Source organism: Montipora capricornis, chromosome 11 (assembly GCF_036669925.1).
Source record: "Montipora capricornis isolate CH-2021 chromosome 11, ASM3666992v2, whole genome shotgun sequence".
Lineage (NCBI taxonomy): Eukaryota > Metazoa > Cnidaria > Anthozoa > Scleractinia > Acroporidae > Montipora > Montipora capricornis.
The window spans coordinates 11,661,059-11,678,558 of record NC_090893.1 but is presented as its reverse complement, the minus strand read 5'-3'; the positions used below and the strand labels follow the sequence as shown (position 1 = coordinate 11,678,558).

At 40.3% G+C, this 17,500-nt stretch overlaps 2 protein-coding genes and 1 pseudogene across 2 annotated transcripts in view; 2 read left to right on the top strand and 1 right to left on the bottom strand.

Moving 5' to 3' along the window:
* Positions 1–7,612, top strand: part of LOC138023082 (uncharacterized) — an 18,912-nt gene extending 11,300 nt beyond the window's left edge. The window contains exons 12-21 of the mRNA XM_068870113.1: positions 679–760; positions 865–1,040; positions 1,889–1,947; positions 2,114–2,148; positions 3,410–3,575; positions 3,650–3,707; positions 4,021–4,133; positions 4,636–4,726; positions 5,684–5,810; positions 6,792–7,612. Coding sequence (XP_068726214.1) covers positions 679–760; positions 865–1,040; positions 1,889–1,947; positions 2,114–2,148; positions 3,410–3,575; positions 3,650–3,707; positions 4,021–4,133; positions 4,636–4,726; positions 5,684–5,810; positions 6,792–7,153 — 1,269 coding nt within the window. The 3' untranslated portion in view covers positions 7,154–7,612. The remainder of the gene's footprint in view (positions 1–678; positions 761–864; positions 1,041–1,888; positions 1,948–2,113; positions 2,149–3,409; positions 3,576–3,649; positions 3,708–4,020; positions 4,134–4,635; positions 4,727–5,683; positions 5,811–6,791) is intronic.
* A 1,485-nt stretch (positions 7,613–9,097) lies between these two features.
* On the bottom strand, positions 9,098–15,204 carry LOC138023081 (PHD finger protein 24-like). The gene is made up of 6 exons (XM_068870112.1): positions 14,927–15,204; positions 13,838–13,961; positions 11,106–11,294; positions 10,817–10,895; positions 10,042–10,238; positions 9,098–9,442 (listed from the first exon to the last, which is right to left on the bottom strand). The coding sequence occupies exons 1-6, from the start codon at positions 15,202–15,204 to the stop codon at positions 9,098–9,100; spliced, it is 1,212 nt and encodes a 403-aa protein (XP_068726213.1).
* An 897-nt stretch (positions 15,205–16,101) lies between these two features.
* Positions 16,102–17,500, top strand: part of LOC138023080 (uncharacterized) — a 4,465-nt pseudogene continuing 3,066 nt past the window's right edge.

Here is a 17,500-nt window from a genome sequence, read left to right as displayed (position 1 = left end):
TTTAGACACGCGGTCGCCCCCAATTTTTCTGCTTTACCATGTTTTCTTTAGACTGCTGTTTAGGTGCGTTAGACCAACATGGCGCGACTTCAGCATTCGATATATCCTTGTTCTCAGGAATAGGGAGCTTAAGATCTACGACGACGACGTCGACGAAAACGCCACAAAACAATGATATAATTGGTTAAAAGAGCATAACTAATCGTGCAGCAAGTGCGGCACGGATTTTGGCTCATATTTTTGCGGTTCTCTGCGTGACAACGACGGGAAATCACTAAATTTTAGGTTTTGACGACAACGTTAGCATGCAACAGAGAATCTTTCATTCTCTATTTTCAGTCTGAAACCGCTCGTACCAATTTATTTTTATGATACTTCGCCAACATTGTACGACGTGAACGAGATGGAATAATCGCGAAAGACTTTTACTAGAGCAAAGTTCTATTTTGAGGTGACGTTTTCGTCGACGTCGCCGTCGTAGATCTTAAGGTCCCTATTTTTTCACGCCATGAACTCCATGGAAGTAACGTTGCTTTACTAGCGCCAATTTTACTCCTTACTTAAGTGAATATTTTGGCGTTTTACTTTAACCGAAGCAACATCGTAATTTCAGTCAAGCATCCAACCGCGAGTTTGTTTTCTTTTCCTTGACCAACGTTGTATGATTTTGTGTTGAAGATTGGCCATCAAGAAGAGGTTATGATTTTCCCATTTCACAACAAAAAGGTTACCACGATCAGCATGAAACCACCCATATTTGGTGAGTACTGATCCTTAAGCTTCTGCTGACCCGCCTCTTTTGAGAAAATAAATACAACTTGAAGTAAATTGTTTTTTCTTTTTTTTTCTTTTTTTATCGAAAAGAAATTCCACAATTTCTGACAGACGTCGAATGTGATCACCTGATCAGTTATGCCAAGCGCCTGGGCATGGAGAAGAGCCCGTTGGCAAAATCAAATCACCTTATTGACGATGAAACATCGGAAAGGACGTTCAAGATTTGGGATAATAATGATGACGGATTTATTGAGCCTGTTGAGGTATGTTCAAAGATCAGCCTCTTGCGCATGTGCAAATGCTCTAGTCTTTCTATAGGTAACATATCCGCGACCAGATTTTTATCGAAACTTTTTTCGATTTTAAAGTCGAATATTTTGGAAGGAACTGTTGCCACCCTATCCGTCTTGATGGTTCATAGAACGATTACCGATTTTAGGCATGCAAAGGAAAATGCTTAAGCGACAAAACGATCAACGTTTCTACTGTCGTGCGATTAAGTTCAAATGCCTGGATCAAATTCCACGCATATACACTTTCTGAAACAATGGGATAAAAACTTAAAATGCTTAATTACTGGCGTACAAAAATGAAAACGAAATTTAAAAAAAAAGAGAATCAAATTAACACTGTAACAAGGAGAACTCTCCGCGGTCAGAATTGCTTATACCAGTTTCAAGGTCCCAAGCAAGCAAGGAACAAGGGTGAGAGATGTCGGCCCCCAACAGCATTCGAAACAGGTCCGTTTCCTTCCTCCGTAGCCCCTACTGTTAATGCGTTTCTTCGATAATTGCATCCACTGACAACTAAGGAGGCAGTGTGGCCCAGTGGTTAGGGCGCTTGCCTTGAGATCCGGAGATCCCGGGTTCAAGACTCGCTCTAACCACTCGTTGAATTTGATCCTGGTAGTCCCTGGTTCAACTTCCCAGCTGCACTTGTAAATAGCCAACTGGTTTGCCTCCGGCCAGTTGGGATTCTTAACAGTTGTTGTTGTTCTGTTCCGTCGTTTCGTTGTGTTTCAATGGCCCTGAAAAGCCCCTATGGGGAGCGGTCAATTAAGTATGTATTGTATTGTATTGTAACTAACTCTGCTTTGTTGTTGATGTTACAGATGATGCATGTTCGTGGAAAGGAGGACTTATACTTCACCGAAGAAGATCTTCTTGAAATGTGAGGACACTGGTAACTTCTTCATGTATTTAGTGACTTGTGCTTGATCATCAGCTGATCCAGTATCGCGGGCTGGAAGCTTGGCACAAGTGGTTTTCTTTCTTTCACATTTCTTCTTAAAAGCACATTTCTTCACTGACAGAACTAAGAAACTCTTAACTTCTAGGTTTAAAGAACTTGATATGGACAAAGATAATGATGGTAAGCCACTTCTTCAAGAATACTTTCATTAGCGCAGAATGACCCGCTATTGATTCTATATTCTCGGCTTCATTAGTTAGTTCTTAGTTATCCTTAATAATTATCGCGCCCCACAGGACGCTTGAGGAGCTTTGCGGCTCGGTATATATCCACCACTAGCCACATCCACTTCAGTGCATAGTTGTGAACTATTTGTTCTATGTTAAGCGTGCATTTAGAAGCCATTTTCCCGGGTTCAGGTGGTGGCTAAGTGCATTTCTTTCGGATTAAACAACCTTCTCTGAAATTACAGTTTAGACGGTGGTCGGCTGCTAAACCTGGTCTAATCGGAAAGATGCAAAAATATATTTAACAAGCTGCCTATTTTCGTAGTATTTTTATGGTTATATATCGATTGATTCCGCTGAGCCTGAGGAAGCTAACATTTGTCCGATTGTTTAAAGACCCAACATGTTATACCGCGAAAGGCCATGGTTGATTTGTTCGAAGTTTCAATTCTGGACAAAAGGAGTTGAATTTCGTCCTTTTGGCTCATAACGTCAAAAGAGGACCAAGAATACCACCTCCCCCTCACACCCAACATTACGAGGCCCAGAAAGAATCGGAAATTTAATCCAGGCCTCTTATGAAGAGGATAGGGGTGGGGGGGGGGGGGGGGAGATACACTTCATGCAAATCATATTTTTTAAAATGTGGATGACAACGTTCAAAATGTCTCAACGATTTTGCCCAGGATGGTTGGTTAGCGTAAACTCGGTTAGCTACGATGTTATTTTATAGGTTAGATTATAAAATAATTAGAATAGTACGCGTACTCTCATCTGTCAATACCTGTGTTTAGATGAGAATATGGAAACACGGCTGTGACATCACACGAATTTTGATTGGTTATATGCCGTCAGACGCGCGTTTTGATTGGCTGGTAAGAAATATGAGCGTGAATCAAGAAAATCTGTTTCAATCAAGAATTTTCCTTCATTTGTTTTGTTCTTTTGTCGAATTATCATTGAGAAATATTTTATAAAAGCAATAGAGGACTTTTTTCCGTGTTTCCATAGCCCCATTCAAACACTCGGGGAGGTTGGGAGAATTCTGCTTAATAGTGCTTAAATATTAACCAACAATTTGCACTATCAATGCTTGAACCAAAATCTCCACAATGGAGACTAACGTTCCCGTTTCAATATCAGACACACCGAAGTAGTTCTAGGTAGCTTGTCAAAGTAAGATAACGAAGTCAATTAATTTCTTAACTCTTTAGGCAAAATCAATTTCGAGGAATTTACCAAAGTCACAGTGCCGGTCATGAAAGACTACTTTGACAAAGTTAGGCGCACAAAACCTCGACTGCGCAGCCGCAATAGCAGGCAGGTTTGGATGTTTCACAACGATCCCAAGTACCCAATCCTCTCGGACTTCCATGGCAGGTAGGAGGTGCAGACAAGTCAATCATTCAAACTTCCGTTCACTGCGTAAAACAAACGTTTTCTTTGTGTCCTAGATTGTCACGTTTGAGTCTCCTTCCCGAAGAATTTATCAACAACACAGAACCTTTGCAGGTAAGAAGCAAAGTTACCTGTGTATACGCTCAGAGAGCTACAATTGCACTATTAATTTGCCCTGGACTCGTTTTCTCGATTTCAACGGAAAATGCGCAGACAAATATGATCTCCGTATGTGAAATATTACGGTCACCCACGACCTGACGTGGACCTATGGAAATTAAGGAACCTTTCTCAAGGAATAAAAAGTGTTACATTTCATCTTTACACTTTTATAGAACAATTCTTTTCGCCTATTAAATCGTTTGTGTTTGGTAATGTTTTGTCCTCAGTTTCCTTTAACTTTTTTCTCTGTTTGCCGATGCGTAAGGTTGTGAAATATGATGTACATGGGCATTACCACTGCCATCATGATTCTGATGACCTGGATCCCAAACTTCCATGTTGCACTTTCTCATTAGAGGATGACTGTCGACTCTGCAGGTACTGATTTAAATTGTGAAAGATCGTGTCAGTGATGAGCAACGTTAGCTGTTGCTAGCCAGCCTAAAGAAGTCCAAGCTTCAACGTTATTCGAACCCATGACCTTGCGGTTACGCTGCACTGTATTATTGTCCCCATCCCCCATAGCCCTTTTCGCTTTCTCGTGCCAAGACCCCGCCGGCTAAGAGAAGCGAAAAGAGAAGAAGTTAGTAAGGCAGCATTCTCGTACCCATACCTCTTTCCACTTATTTGACTTACTTTTTAAGTTTAATTTTATTATAGCTGGTGTAAAGTCTAGGAATGCAGTCATCTTACTACCAACCAAAAAAAGCCACTCACAGGTTTGTGCAAAAAAGGCACGAACGTCGTGAACACCACTTACAAGAAGCACGCTGACAATTGTTGCTCTACAAGGAACTGTTTGCCCAGATGGCTGGATATACCACTCCCTGCATGGGATCACTGAGGAAAGTTGATGGTTCTAATTTACAATTCATTGCAGATTTGCCACCGTTCTGATTTACTTGAATAACCCCAAGAAAGGAGGAGAGACAGCCTTTCCATTGGCAGGGAATGAAACCTTTTCACTGGAGGTATGAACAAAAAGCGAATTTTTTTAGGCGATTATACATTAAATTGACTTGTGAAACATCCAAAGACACTTTGATTTATCGGTGACCTCATTTCCTGGAAAATATTTATTGCGCAAAATTCTTTTGCAGCACCTCTAGAGACTCTCTGGTTCTCTAATATGGGAACTTTTTTTGCTTAAATACCAACCCTATCAAATTAATTAATTAATTAATTAATTAATTAATCAATGAAATCAAAATTGTGCGTTGTAAAAAAGGGCAGTAAGAAAGTATGCATTCGCTTGAAAACTGTTACAGCGGTTCACACAGCTGTCAAATTCTGGAGAATCTCTTCTTTTGGCTCCCGTTTCCCTCATTTTGGTTGGGGCATTGAACTATCATCATTGAACTATCATACGCTACATCGTGGTTACAATTCCCGGCCATACCAAAACAAGAATCATCTTGAAATAACTGGCAAGATCATGCTGTTGTGTACTCAACCTATGATCCCGTCTCTGGGCGGTAACGTTATATTATGCCGTTGCCGGGGATACACGTACAGGGATGGCGCAGTGGTGAGAGCACTCGCCTCCCACCAATGTTGCCCGTGTTCCGTTGCCAGATCCGGCGTCATATGTGGGTCGAGTTTGTTGGTTCTCTACTCTGCGCCGAGAGGTACCTCGGTTTTCCCCTCTCCTCAAAAACCAATATTTGATTTGATTTGTCTTAATTGTTAATTTCAGTTTACAGTGTCACCATTTAGTGCTCCAGCGAAAAAAACGACTAGACATTTAAATAAAGTTCTTTCCTTTCCTTTCCTATCCATAGAAGAGTAGAATGAAATTATCATATGGAATGATAAAAATGGGATTTCCCTAATTATCTTAACCTACACGTTCCCAAGGTTTTTTTTAAAATTATACTGAGTCCGGAGATACAAGATAAAATATTTTTCGTCGTGTTTTTTTTTATCAGGCGTGGGAAAAGGGTGAAGGATGGAAGTGCAACCTCGCTCAAAATTGTCATCAGAGCAATCTTGTGGTCCAACCCGAAAAGGGAAAAGCTATTCTGTGGTACAACCATTTCTTGGACAAAGAAACTGGTAATTAAGTATTGTATCAAGTACTTAATTCTTTCGTAATTCGTGGGTCATAGACCTAATGCTCTTCTCAGTTTTGGCCCGTCATTCCGCTGCAATGGTCAAACTCTTATTTATTAAGACTTCCTGAAAAAAAAAATGGTTCCGGAATTTAACAAGCTCCGCTTTAGTTCAGACAGATTAGGTATTTAAGAAAGACATGAAAAGACACTTGGTTGCCAACGATCGTACGACCTCGGATGGTCAGGGTGCCTTATAGTTTAGGCTAGACCACAATACCGTGGGCTGTCTTCGTCCTCGACACTTTCTGAGTCACCATTACAAATACATTCGAAAGAGCTTCCACCAAAGCGAATCTTCAAATATTTACAACTCCATATATTATTTGGATTGGTTTCAGGCTGAGTTTCTGAGTTTCTGTTGCAAATGATTGGTCGAGTCCATTGTTGTTTGAATCACTCCCGAGAAGCGTTTAAATGGCTGTGTGACACCTCATAGGGAAGATATCTGTTTACAAACATTGCTTTTGTTATTCAAATGAGCCAACTACAGGAACAAAAGACCTTTTGTTTCGACAGTCAATGAGACTCTGGTTGGCACATTTTCTTCTTCGGAGTCTTAACAATGGAGGATATCATCTTCAAAATGAAAGCCTAGGGTTCTTCTTATGATTAAAAATTCTTAGTGATGTAAGGAGAGTCTACCTGCAAAAGGAATTTCAGTTGTTTGCTTGCATCATTCGAAAAGGCTTGAGCAAAAAAGACTGAGGCCGCAGCTTCGGCTGGAGGTGATTAGAAACGGTTCAGTGTGTTCTTAGATTGGCAGGAAGGATACCTATCTTGAAAGAAAAGTAGTTTAATAGTCTAATCTGAGTCTATTCGGATTAAAAATACGAGACAAAGTTATCAAACTTTGTTTTAAAAGGGTGCCGATTGGCGTGAGGTGAAACAGTAATTACAACCTGTATGACATTTTGTTTAAAAGGTTGGCTCGGTGAACTCGATCAATTGGCTCAACATGGAGGGTGTGATGTTTTGGAGGCAACAAAGTGGGTTGCAAATCTCTGGCTGACTCTGGTTGGTGAACCAGGAACTGGCGAAGCTTTTAAGGGGTGGATCGATCACGGAAAAGACGAGAGTAAGTTTCAACCTAGAACAAACTGGAGAGGGGAAACAGTGAAAACAGGTGCTGGAGGAGAAAAAGAAAAAGAAATGAAAGAAGATAAGAAAGAGGAAGAAAAGGAAAAGAAAGTAAAGGAGCAAGAGATCGACGAGAAAGGAAAAACAATTATGGATGCCAAGAGAGAAAGCGTTGATGGTTCGTATGATGTAAAACTAGAGCTGTAATTGAATACCTTGCATGCACTCACAAGTTTTCAAAATTCAGCGCACTGTTTTAGGATTTAAGGGGTATTTTTTGCGAGAATTAGGATGGTCGTTCAGGGTAGCAAAAGTAATTTTGAACTGTACCCCAAAGTTCAGGAACTGTGTTCAGTAGTTCTGTAGCCTACATGTACACGATAACATTTGACAACCGAATAAGAGAGACTGGCAAATGGAGACTCAACTTTCAGACTCTTTTAACAATTCTGCAGTTTATTTCTGAATATTTGCAGTGAATCACGGCTGTACCCAATAAAGCTTTTTCAAGAAGACTGACATAATTACAGATATCATTCTCAGGGCCTTTCAACTTTCAATTTAAAAAAATAATAGGGAAAATCATATGCCCAGTGTTATATATGTATCAACAGGAAATGTCGATACATTTAATCATGTTTTGAAATAAATTTTTGTACTTCGTAACTTTGAACAAGACTTCTTTCCTCGAAGTGTTTTTCTTATTTAAGCAATAGAGGACTTTTTCGTGTTTACATAGCCTCGTCTAAACGCGAGGGGGAAATGCAGAGAATTCTCCACCTCCCCAAGTCCTTTATTGCTTTTCTAAAATATTTCTCAAAAATAACCCGACATATGAAGGAAAATGCTGGTTTTTTAACTTCTTGATTGAAATTTATTTCCTTGATAACACGCTCATATTTCCTACCAGCCAATCAAAACGCGCGTCTGACAACACATAACCAATCAAAATACGTGTGATGTCACATCCGTGTTTACATACTCTCATCTAAACACAGCTATTGACCAATGAGATTGCGCGTACTATCCTAATTATTTTGAATGACTTCTAATGAAGTTGTGAATAAGGGTCAGTTTATGTCCGCGAGAGGTAGTGTGTCACCAGATCTTTCTGTTCGGTACCAACCAGGTGACCTGTTCATTGTGTCTCTCCGTAACAACGGCAATATTTGTCTTCTACAAAAGCACTTGTAAAGACATTTCTTGCCGTGAAGAGCTGTAAAAAGATGAGTCCACAAAACTGAGACTTGTTATTTCTTCTTGACTTGTTGGCCATTGGAACAAAAAGAGAAACGAGAAGGAAGCTTCTCACATACAAATCCAAAAAGGAGCATTTTGCTTTTGCAAATCGTGAATATGTCTGCGAAGATAACGGCTTTGTTCACGACAGACAGATAACGACTTTGTTTTCACGACAGACACTGTCGTGAATTTAAGAAGTAATAATATGGGTGACAAAGTACTCCTTAATTTTTGGCGCGAAATTTCAGCGTTAATTTATAATTTCGCTAGGGAGAGGGTGATCTCGACATGGTCTTTGAGGACGTACCTGTATCAGTCGTTGTCCTGAAATCGACTGCCTGCTGTGAGTATCTGAAACCGTGAAGTTGAGTGAGTCTGTGGGAGTAGGATTGCTTTTCCCAACGGTTACTTGATTGGTACGATTATTGTGACACGGTTCAAACTGCTACCTCAAGGCAGCACCTATTGAGAAACGTCCGTTAACTTCCGACGCTCAAACTTTTGGACTACTGGTGAAAATTAATCGGTAGATTGTAGGATTTTGTTTTCATATTTTATTTTTCTTTTTAATTCTTCTTTGATTGGTCTTCAATAATGAAATTATTTAGTAGCACGTGTCACTTGGAACACATCCACTATTTTAAACAACAATTGAAACATATTACACTACTTGCTTCGACTTCAACTGAAGCGAAGAAGCTTACAATAACTACAGTAGTTCCCCTACTTGTCTTTATCATCTAACCAGTCGGTTTCTAATAAAATTTCGTTCTTGCATTACTTTGTCCACCCGGTCACGTTATGACGCTGACTGTCGTTTTGACAGAAGCTTGTGATCTGTTATGAAGCTTTAGGCAAAGGCTCTCTTGAAAACAGGCCATGTGATCATCATTGCAATAACTTCGTGAGCTAAGATTCCATTCGGGTAATATACGGCTTCAAGGAGCCAGTATTTGGCCGAGCGGCTAAGATATGCATTGCATGATCCTCTACGAATTCTTCCCATTTAACTGTGTCATACCACTGTTCAAGCAGAAGTCCATGGTGCTCTTTGTCGTCGATCCAATCTGACCCAAGCCAGTCCCAGATGGGGACTCGTTCAGGAGGGAGATTTATCAAGGAAAGGTACCATGTTTTAAATGCCTTTTTTGAAGATCCTCTGCTTATTTCTCCGCATCCATATTGGTCGTATTGTTTAAAAATTTCTCTAACTTTGAAAACTTCTTGTTTCGTCAAAAACGTAACAGGAATACCCTAAAAATGGTCAAAGCATCTTTGCATTACTCATAAATTTAAAGTGGCCTAGATGACGTTGACGTTCTACACAACTAAAAGATCCACATCGCGTCAATCATTACTGAATAAAATTGAGGCCAACGAGCAAAACACAGTTTAATCTTGCTCCTTTTTTAGAGGGGGGGGGGGGGGGGGGGGGGGGGGGAAGGCGCAGGGATGGCGCAGTGATGAGAGCACTCGCCTCCCACCAATATGGCCCTGGTTCGATTCCCTGACTCGGCGTCATATGTGGGTTGAGTTTGTTGGTTCTCTACTCTGCACCGAGAGGTTTTTCTCTGGGTACTCCGGTTTTTCCCCTCTCCTCAAAAACCAACATTTGACTTGATTTTGCTTTCATTGCTAATTTCAGTTTACAGTGTCCCCGATTAGTGCTCCAGCGCGTATAACGGCTTGGGTATCGACCTCCAGGTCCAAAGCTGATCTAGAACTTTGTCAGAGACAAACATCGATGGAGAGAGAACTTGAGCTCTCCTCGAATCATGCTTAACCCAAGTAATTAATTAAGTTAAATGTTAGTCAAATCTCGTGTAAGTTGTGTTCTTAATTACGTAGGTCACCTTCCTCTCTGTTAATTTTCTGACACACATGGGTATCAAATAATTCCACCAATCAATGAGTCCAGTTCCTTTTCTGTCCATATCTGCAAATGTCCTCTCCTCGATTTCCTTGCGATATCCTGGCATTTCCATTCCTGTTTCTTTGCGATAGCAGTCGCTCTGGTATGCGAGGTACTCTTCTCTATTTATAAGGGAATCTGAAATTGTTACATTAAAAAATCAGAGTTTGACTCCTTAAAACATCAACAAAACCGATATTACTTCTAGTAATAAAGGTGAGATATCAAGAACGATGATGATAATAACAACGGTGAGTAATCAACGAGGACATCGATGACGACGATTATGATGATGATAAATGAGAGCGAATGTCGAGGAGAGCAGCACTGGCGATCAAGACAACGTTTGTATGTGTGCTAATTTCCTGAATAATGTAATGACGGAAATGAATTCTCTCGACGTTTCATTCCCAGTGGAATGCGGGAACCTAATTAAATGACCTCACTCACATGAGCCACCATAAGTGCAGTGTTGGTCCCTCTAAGGTCATTGGTTTCTGACTCCTGTTTATTGCACTCAGATTTTTTCAAGTAGAATCGAAATCGATAAATATATACAGTTGGCCTTATCGGAAAAGCGCTAATTTTTCACGCTGATCGAGTTAACTCTTCAAGCTGTCCACCCAAACGAGTTCCCCCTGATCCCGCGCGAACAGTTTGCGCTTAGTTTCCCTCTCTTTCCCTATAAGACCAGTTACTAAAATTAACTGACTTACCTTGGTTTTTGTCAATGAAATCAAACGTCTCCATCATTTCAATCTTTTCTGTATCAGTTAAAAGACTCAATAAGTCCTCCTATCAAATCCGAAGTAAATAACGTCAGAGTGGATTTCTTGTATGCTGCATGTGAAGTGACATAACTGTTTCCGCATACGCTGAAAACTATAAGTTAATGGAAAAGGCGAGTTGATTGAAGGATATGGATAACTATGAGCACTGCCTGGCGTACATGTTTTGTAACACCTGTTGCAATTTATTTTTGTTACAGTACAACTCTATACTTACGCAGTAAAAACAGCTCCATCCTATGTCTGTCTTTGACAGCTCCAGTGTTTTGCGTGATAGACCTTGTGAAAGGTAACCACGGCTTTCCATGCAGTCTGTGTGGTAAATTCGTGGACATATCCGGCAGCGATTTAAAGGACTGTTCGTGTTCGATGAGCCACAAATATAACAGTGGCTCTCCCATGTAGGCTTTGAAAACAGACAAGAGTTATTTTAGACCATATCCCACTTTCATAAATGGAGATCACTTTTTCATCCTTTTTTATCCACGTAAATTAGACCTATTGCCCTCATTTCGGAACAAACATTCTTTTGAAATTTGCTCGTCGTAGCGAAGCTAGAAAGGCTCATCAACATTAAATCAAAATAATATTTTATTTGGCCACCATTATGAAAGTGGTATATAATCAGTCCATGTTCTTTGGTTAACTGAGTGACTGAATGACAAGCTCAATTGACAATTATTCCATGAGCGCGCGTTGAATAAGAGATGGTAAATACCCAACGAGGCGCGTAGCGTCGAGTTGGCTATAACCAGTCTCATAACCAACAAGTGCGAGTAGAATAATTGTTCTATTAAATTCAAACTCCAAAAGTTTGAAAGTACGAAATACGAGTGTGTTCAGATAGACGGAGGTTCATCACAAGAACATTTCTTACCTTATCGCGTACTTCCAAACGTCGGAATTGATCCAAACTTTCCCCAAAGACGTTTTTTTTCTTTGCTTTATTCAGAGATAAATTTCGCTTTCCGGCGAAAATAATTTTAGCTTAGCAATGCTCAGCGCAATCATTTGCCATGTAAGGGCGAACTAAGATATATGAGCTGATAACCAAGATTGAGTAAACCAATTAGAACACGCACGAGAAATGCATTCGCCGAGGTTGAGAATTTAATAATTAAGCTTAATTAATAATATCCCTTTGATTCCTAGCAGTGATCGGTACGTAAATCCCTCCACTTCACACAATTCAAGTTCCATGAAATGTCAGTCACACAGGTTTTGAGAATGACGGAAAAATATTATCAGTTTAGGAGATGAGGTCTTGATATAACACCAGATTCTCATGATTACGACAATGAACTATCAAAGGGTAATTTGAAGAGCTATAAATCCGAGGGATCCCATCCGACTGTAATCTCTAGTATGTGAATTGAACCATATGCACGAGGAAAAGAGAAAAGTCTTTGACCAGGGTGGAAGATCTCTATACTAGAGTTAACGCTCAGCTGGGTTTCCTGGAATTTTTAGCAGTACAAATTATGCATTGATGCTTACCTTTTAGCTAGTTAACTGGCGTACGAGGTCAATCCGAACAATTCACAAACAATCAGTCACACTGTTTTTAAGGGGTGTTTACATAATATCAGGGGGACTTTCGTCCCAGAATGAGTTCATTCCGGTTCCCTCTGGAGAGAGGCATCGTGAGAGTAAAGTGTCTTGCCCAAGAACGCGACACAGTGTCCTCGGCCAGGGGCCGAACCACTCTCTGAGTCGAGCACACTAACCAAATGCATAAATGACGGCACCGCACCTCCCACAATCAACCCCTTTGGGTTAGAGTTAACCCTGAGCGACTGTTGTTTGATTCCCAGACCCTGCGTGAGTTTGTTGGTTCTCTACTCTGCTCCGAAGGGTTTTTCTCCGGGTACTCCGCTTTTCCCTCTCCTCAAAAACCAATATGATTTGATATGTATTAATTTGATTTTATTTGTGCACGAGCACACAAGCTGCCACTTCACAAAGTCTTTCGAGACTGTTCCGAGGGCCCCTATAACCGATGGCTCCACTAGGACTTCTACCTGCTGTATCCGCCGTACTTCAAAAGCTAACTCCTGGTGCCGCTCAGTCTTCCAAGCCTCAGTCGTCACAATATTCCGGTCATCCGGCACAGCTATTATCATTATTATCATTATTATTATTATTATTATTATTATTATTGTTATTGTTGTTGTTGTTATTATTGTTATTATTGTTAAATAAATCAGAGGGTTGCTGCCGAATGGATGCCAGGCAAACTGACTAAATGACCGACTGATGAACTAAATGATTAAACAATAATGATACTGAGTGTCTTTTATCACTGAGGTAATTGCCACAAGAGCTTAGTAGTGCTAATCCGGCAATGGAGCGGCCAGCAGTCGCTCAATAGGCCACTTCGGAAAATACCATAATACGCTTTGTCTGTCCCCCCAAATTTTGCATGAGCATTGTTTTTGTTTTCTCTTGGGACCATTGTAAGTCCCAAGAGAAACTGGGAACAATACTTATGCAAAATTTGGGGGGACAGACAAAGATTATTATGGTATTTTCCAAAGTGGCCTATATACCTGGTATGATCTTATTACATTTACATGGTATAAATTACAATTAAAATTACATGGTATAAAATTACAAATTACATAGTGTGAAAATGACCAAAGTAATTAAATTAATATGTCAAAGTGGTGGCCGCTCTTCGGATAAATTCTGGATAAGATGCCGATCTAACAACATCACCTGGTAACGCGTTCCATACAGGGCTTGATCTTACTATCACTGATAAATTCAGTGACTAACCTAATCACATATTGAACATAAAAACATAAACGAAGTTCTTATACTTGCCGTGAAGTCTTCATTGTAAGGGAGAACTTCGGCTTGGATCGTTGTCGAAGTATCAATTGAGCTTAATCTTCTCATAAAACGTACCGCATTAAACAACCTCTTAAAGCGGCGACTAGTTTTTACCGTACGTCCCTGTTGCACGGTCTCCTGTCTGCCGCTGTCAGCGCTTGCCGATACTCGTAATGCTGTCCAAGCCACATCTGTATCATTTATTGAGAGGATATGGTCGTGATCACCAACATTCACGCTGGAGAAACACAAGTAAAAGGAAAAGGTAAGGTCACTTCATTTAAGGTCGAAAAGGTAAAGTCACTTCTTTTAACGTCGGTACGAGGCTGAAGGAACTACCGACGCCCTTTATCCCCCTCCCTGTGTCAGTGCTCCATTTTACGGGAATTTAAGCTACAGCCACACGAATCAGAGAAAAGTCGAAACATACGTTGAAATCATAGAGAATCGAACTGGGGACGTCTTACTTCGATAGCCGCGCACTTAACCAACTGAGAGCTACGCCTGTTCTTGCAGGCGTAACCCTTGGTTAGTGTTATGGGGTTACAGATTTCACACATGGGTTGATAAGGCCTCGCACCAATCCTTGCCCTCTGTGCGACCCCTGAAGTCGATAAGCGCGATATGTGGTCTTCTCTGGTCGATGGACTACCCTGCTCAGGGAGCCATACAGCTGACCCCAGTTAAATGACATTTCTTATTTTGCACAGCGACAGGAGTCCACCAAATTTTCAGAAACTAAGCTATTTTCAACGAGTTTTAAAAAACGTTTCGGATCGCAGTGACCAATCTCAATCCAAGGGTATCAGTTGATCCTGAAAGGTTTATGACTGGTTGAAAAGGTCTCGTTTCTTAAAATAATTCGGTCTGTTAAACGCCGTGACGCAAAGCTATATAGAAGTTGTTCTCCTCTGGTCGTGGGCTCCCACCAGACACCGGAGTGGCTAATGGCTTTCCAGCTGATTACCAGAAAGTGCGGCTCTAAATGACAATCATTTGTTAGCAGTAATCCTAAAAAGTGTGAGACCTTTAAAAGAGCCTAAACAGGTCGTTTTGGACAGTGAACTATTTATAGTACAGTCTAGCTCACCTCTTTTCGGATACCGAATAATATGTGTACTTTCGTGGGAAAATATCCTGTGATGAGTTTTGACACACATTTTTATCTGAAAGTCTGGAACCAAAATATACGGAACTTTATACCTGTGTACAAACTTCAAGACTTCTTTTTCTGAATCATTTGTGGATGATTGTTCTAGTGTTTCATCTATTGAGGCAAGCTTTTGTGATTTTATACCATTTGCAAAGTACTTCCGTTCATATTCCCCTTGCAAAATATGATCTGCTTGGTCTGTTGTTGACTCCCGTCTTCGTCTGGCTTCATTTGCTTTGGCTTTAAAAGCTCCTACGGCTCTAACAGTGACAATAAGTGGTGCGGGATCAATTTTCTTCTCCCTCCCGCCATGTACCACGTTTCCCATCTCCTCCTAATCATGCCTGTTTTATTTTAATTTTGCATATCGAAATTACGCGCTTAATTAACACGCAATAATGACCAATAATTGATTATGGCTCCTGCTACAACAACATTTTTCGAGAATTAAATTAGAAGACCCTATTGTCTTTATGGCGTTACCATAAAGGTGGATTTCCACTGTCGCGTAAATCTTACGTAGGTTACGCACGTGAATTTCACTGGCTTCAAGTGCGTGAATAAAATACAAGAGATTGTATGAACTGATTGCGTTTAACGTAAAAGTTGAGAGCGATTCAACTTTTACGTTTTACTTAAACCATTCATACAATTTCTTGTATTTTATTTACGCACGTAAAGCCAGTCAAATTCACGTGCGTATTCTACGTAAAACTTACACGACAGTGGAAATCCAGTGATACGGGACAAAGAAAACTTAACTGCAGAAATTACAATTTAAAATAAAACTGTAAAAAACGCACGGTGAATTACATTTCTTCCGGTAGAATGAAAAGTTAGGTTGAGGTTTGTCAAATAGAGTTAACAAACAGAACAACAGTCTAGCGACAGTTCAATAAGTTCAAAGGGATGATGTCTGTTGCCAAGGAACCTTCAATTCTTGGTCTCCTTAAAGTAGAGAAACCTTCAAGGTATGTTCTTTTCAAAGACTTCTGATTTCTTTTGTTTCAACGGGCTCTCCATTTCATTCTCAAAAACTTCTCATCTCGAGGTGCTTGCTAGCCTGCGAACGCAGACGTATTTCTGGAAAAGTTTTCACGCGGAAAGAAGCAATAACCGGAAATACGTTTGACTTCCCTAGACTAGGCGCAATTTGCAGTCCAAGCCAGGGGTCTAGATATGCCGGAATACTATTTCCCAGGCTTTGTGATTTGTACCGTGCAACATGGCCGACAAGAAGGCAGAGTCGGCAAAGAAGAAAGCGGTGGAGCTGGATAAGGAAATTGACGACTATATAGAGTCTCTCAAAAAGAAATCGGGTGGTAAAAAGCGAGAACCTGCATTTACAGAGGACAATTGGGAAGAGGTTAGTTATTGCCCCAGCTATGTTGCTGGGATCTTGTACTACTAGATCTCACTTTACATTAATTGTATACAAAATTAATGTAAAGAACCTGTGAAACTTACTGAAGATGCATATTTATATTTATAAGTGCGCCAGTGGCTCATTTGGTTGAAATTGTGTATACTTACGGTCTTATCAAACGAACCGAAAAAAAAAAAAAACAGCTGAGTAAGATGTGCTGCCGTTGTAATGCACTAGTCAGTGGAAAGCCCCGCACCCCCATACGCGGGGAATAGCGGGGCATTAGACCAGGCCTGCCTTCTAAATGAAGCAATTTCGTACGTCAAAACCAAAGTTTTCTCCCCGCACCCGGGACGATAGAATACTTCCAAAACTATAAAGCACAGTGTTGACCAAAATTAATATACTTTAAGAATTTTTACCTCAAATTAAACTTTGACAAACATGAAAATCAACAATGCAGTCCATTTCTCATAAAGCCCAAATAAATCTACCTTGAGTTACAGATTTGGCGTTCCAAACTTTACAATCTCTCCAAAAACAGTAATATTAATCACTGGGTTTAGCATAGCCCTGAAAATGGGAATAAAAATACCAGATTCTGACTACACTAACACGAGACATTGAAAGTGAAAGTTTATTGCGGATGCGTCCGTCAGTCATCAGATGTACATGTATCCTGACACAGACCTTTAGAAGTTACATCTGGTTGTTTCTAGGAAATAGAAACAGTGCTACGCCAGATACGAAAAACCACTAAAAAACGTCCCCCCTTTAGACGTGGCCAAAAAATATGTGGAAACGTGTTCCTCATCTAATGCAGCAGCACAAGACCCCGAGGAAAGGGTACGACTGATCAATATACAAGAAATACATTACAAGATAAACTCTCTCATACAAAAATTACAAAAGAAAAGAAAATCGAGCGAACGCGACGGCTGACGGACCTAGAATGTCCTAAATCTCCCACGCAAAGCCTACATATTCCTACCACATCCCATAACAACCCGTGAACCTCTCAATCGTGCCGTCAGAATAATAATTTCTGACTAATTGTATTCAAACATCAGAATTACTCTTTCCTTGGTGTCCAAAGCCATTAAGATAGCAACAGCATAAGTCCAAACGTGCATTTGACAAGCATAATCAAGCAAAAATTTCTGTTTGACATATGAATTGTAAAGATAAGCTTCTTTTGTTATTTCGCCTCTATGCATAAGCATACCCAATCTAAAGTACACTCAACCGCCTGCAATGG

Bases quoted from the DNA above. Each gene is read 5' to 3' on its own strand.
- LOC138023081 (XM_068870112.1), bottom strand. From the start codon at position 15,204: ATGGGAAACGTGGTACATGGCGGGAGGGAGAAGAAAATTGATCCCGCA. The intron at 10,896-11,105 runs GTAAGTATAGAG...CGGATTTGATAG, and splicing joins GATGGAGCTGTTTTTACTGC to GAGGACTTATTGAGTCTTTT. The intron at 9,443-10,041 runs GTGACCTACGTA...GACCATTTTTAG, and splicing joins GAAAATTAACAGAGAGGAAG to GGTATTCCTGTTACGTTTTT.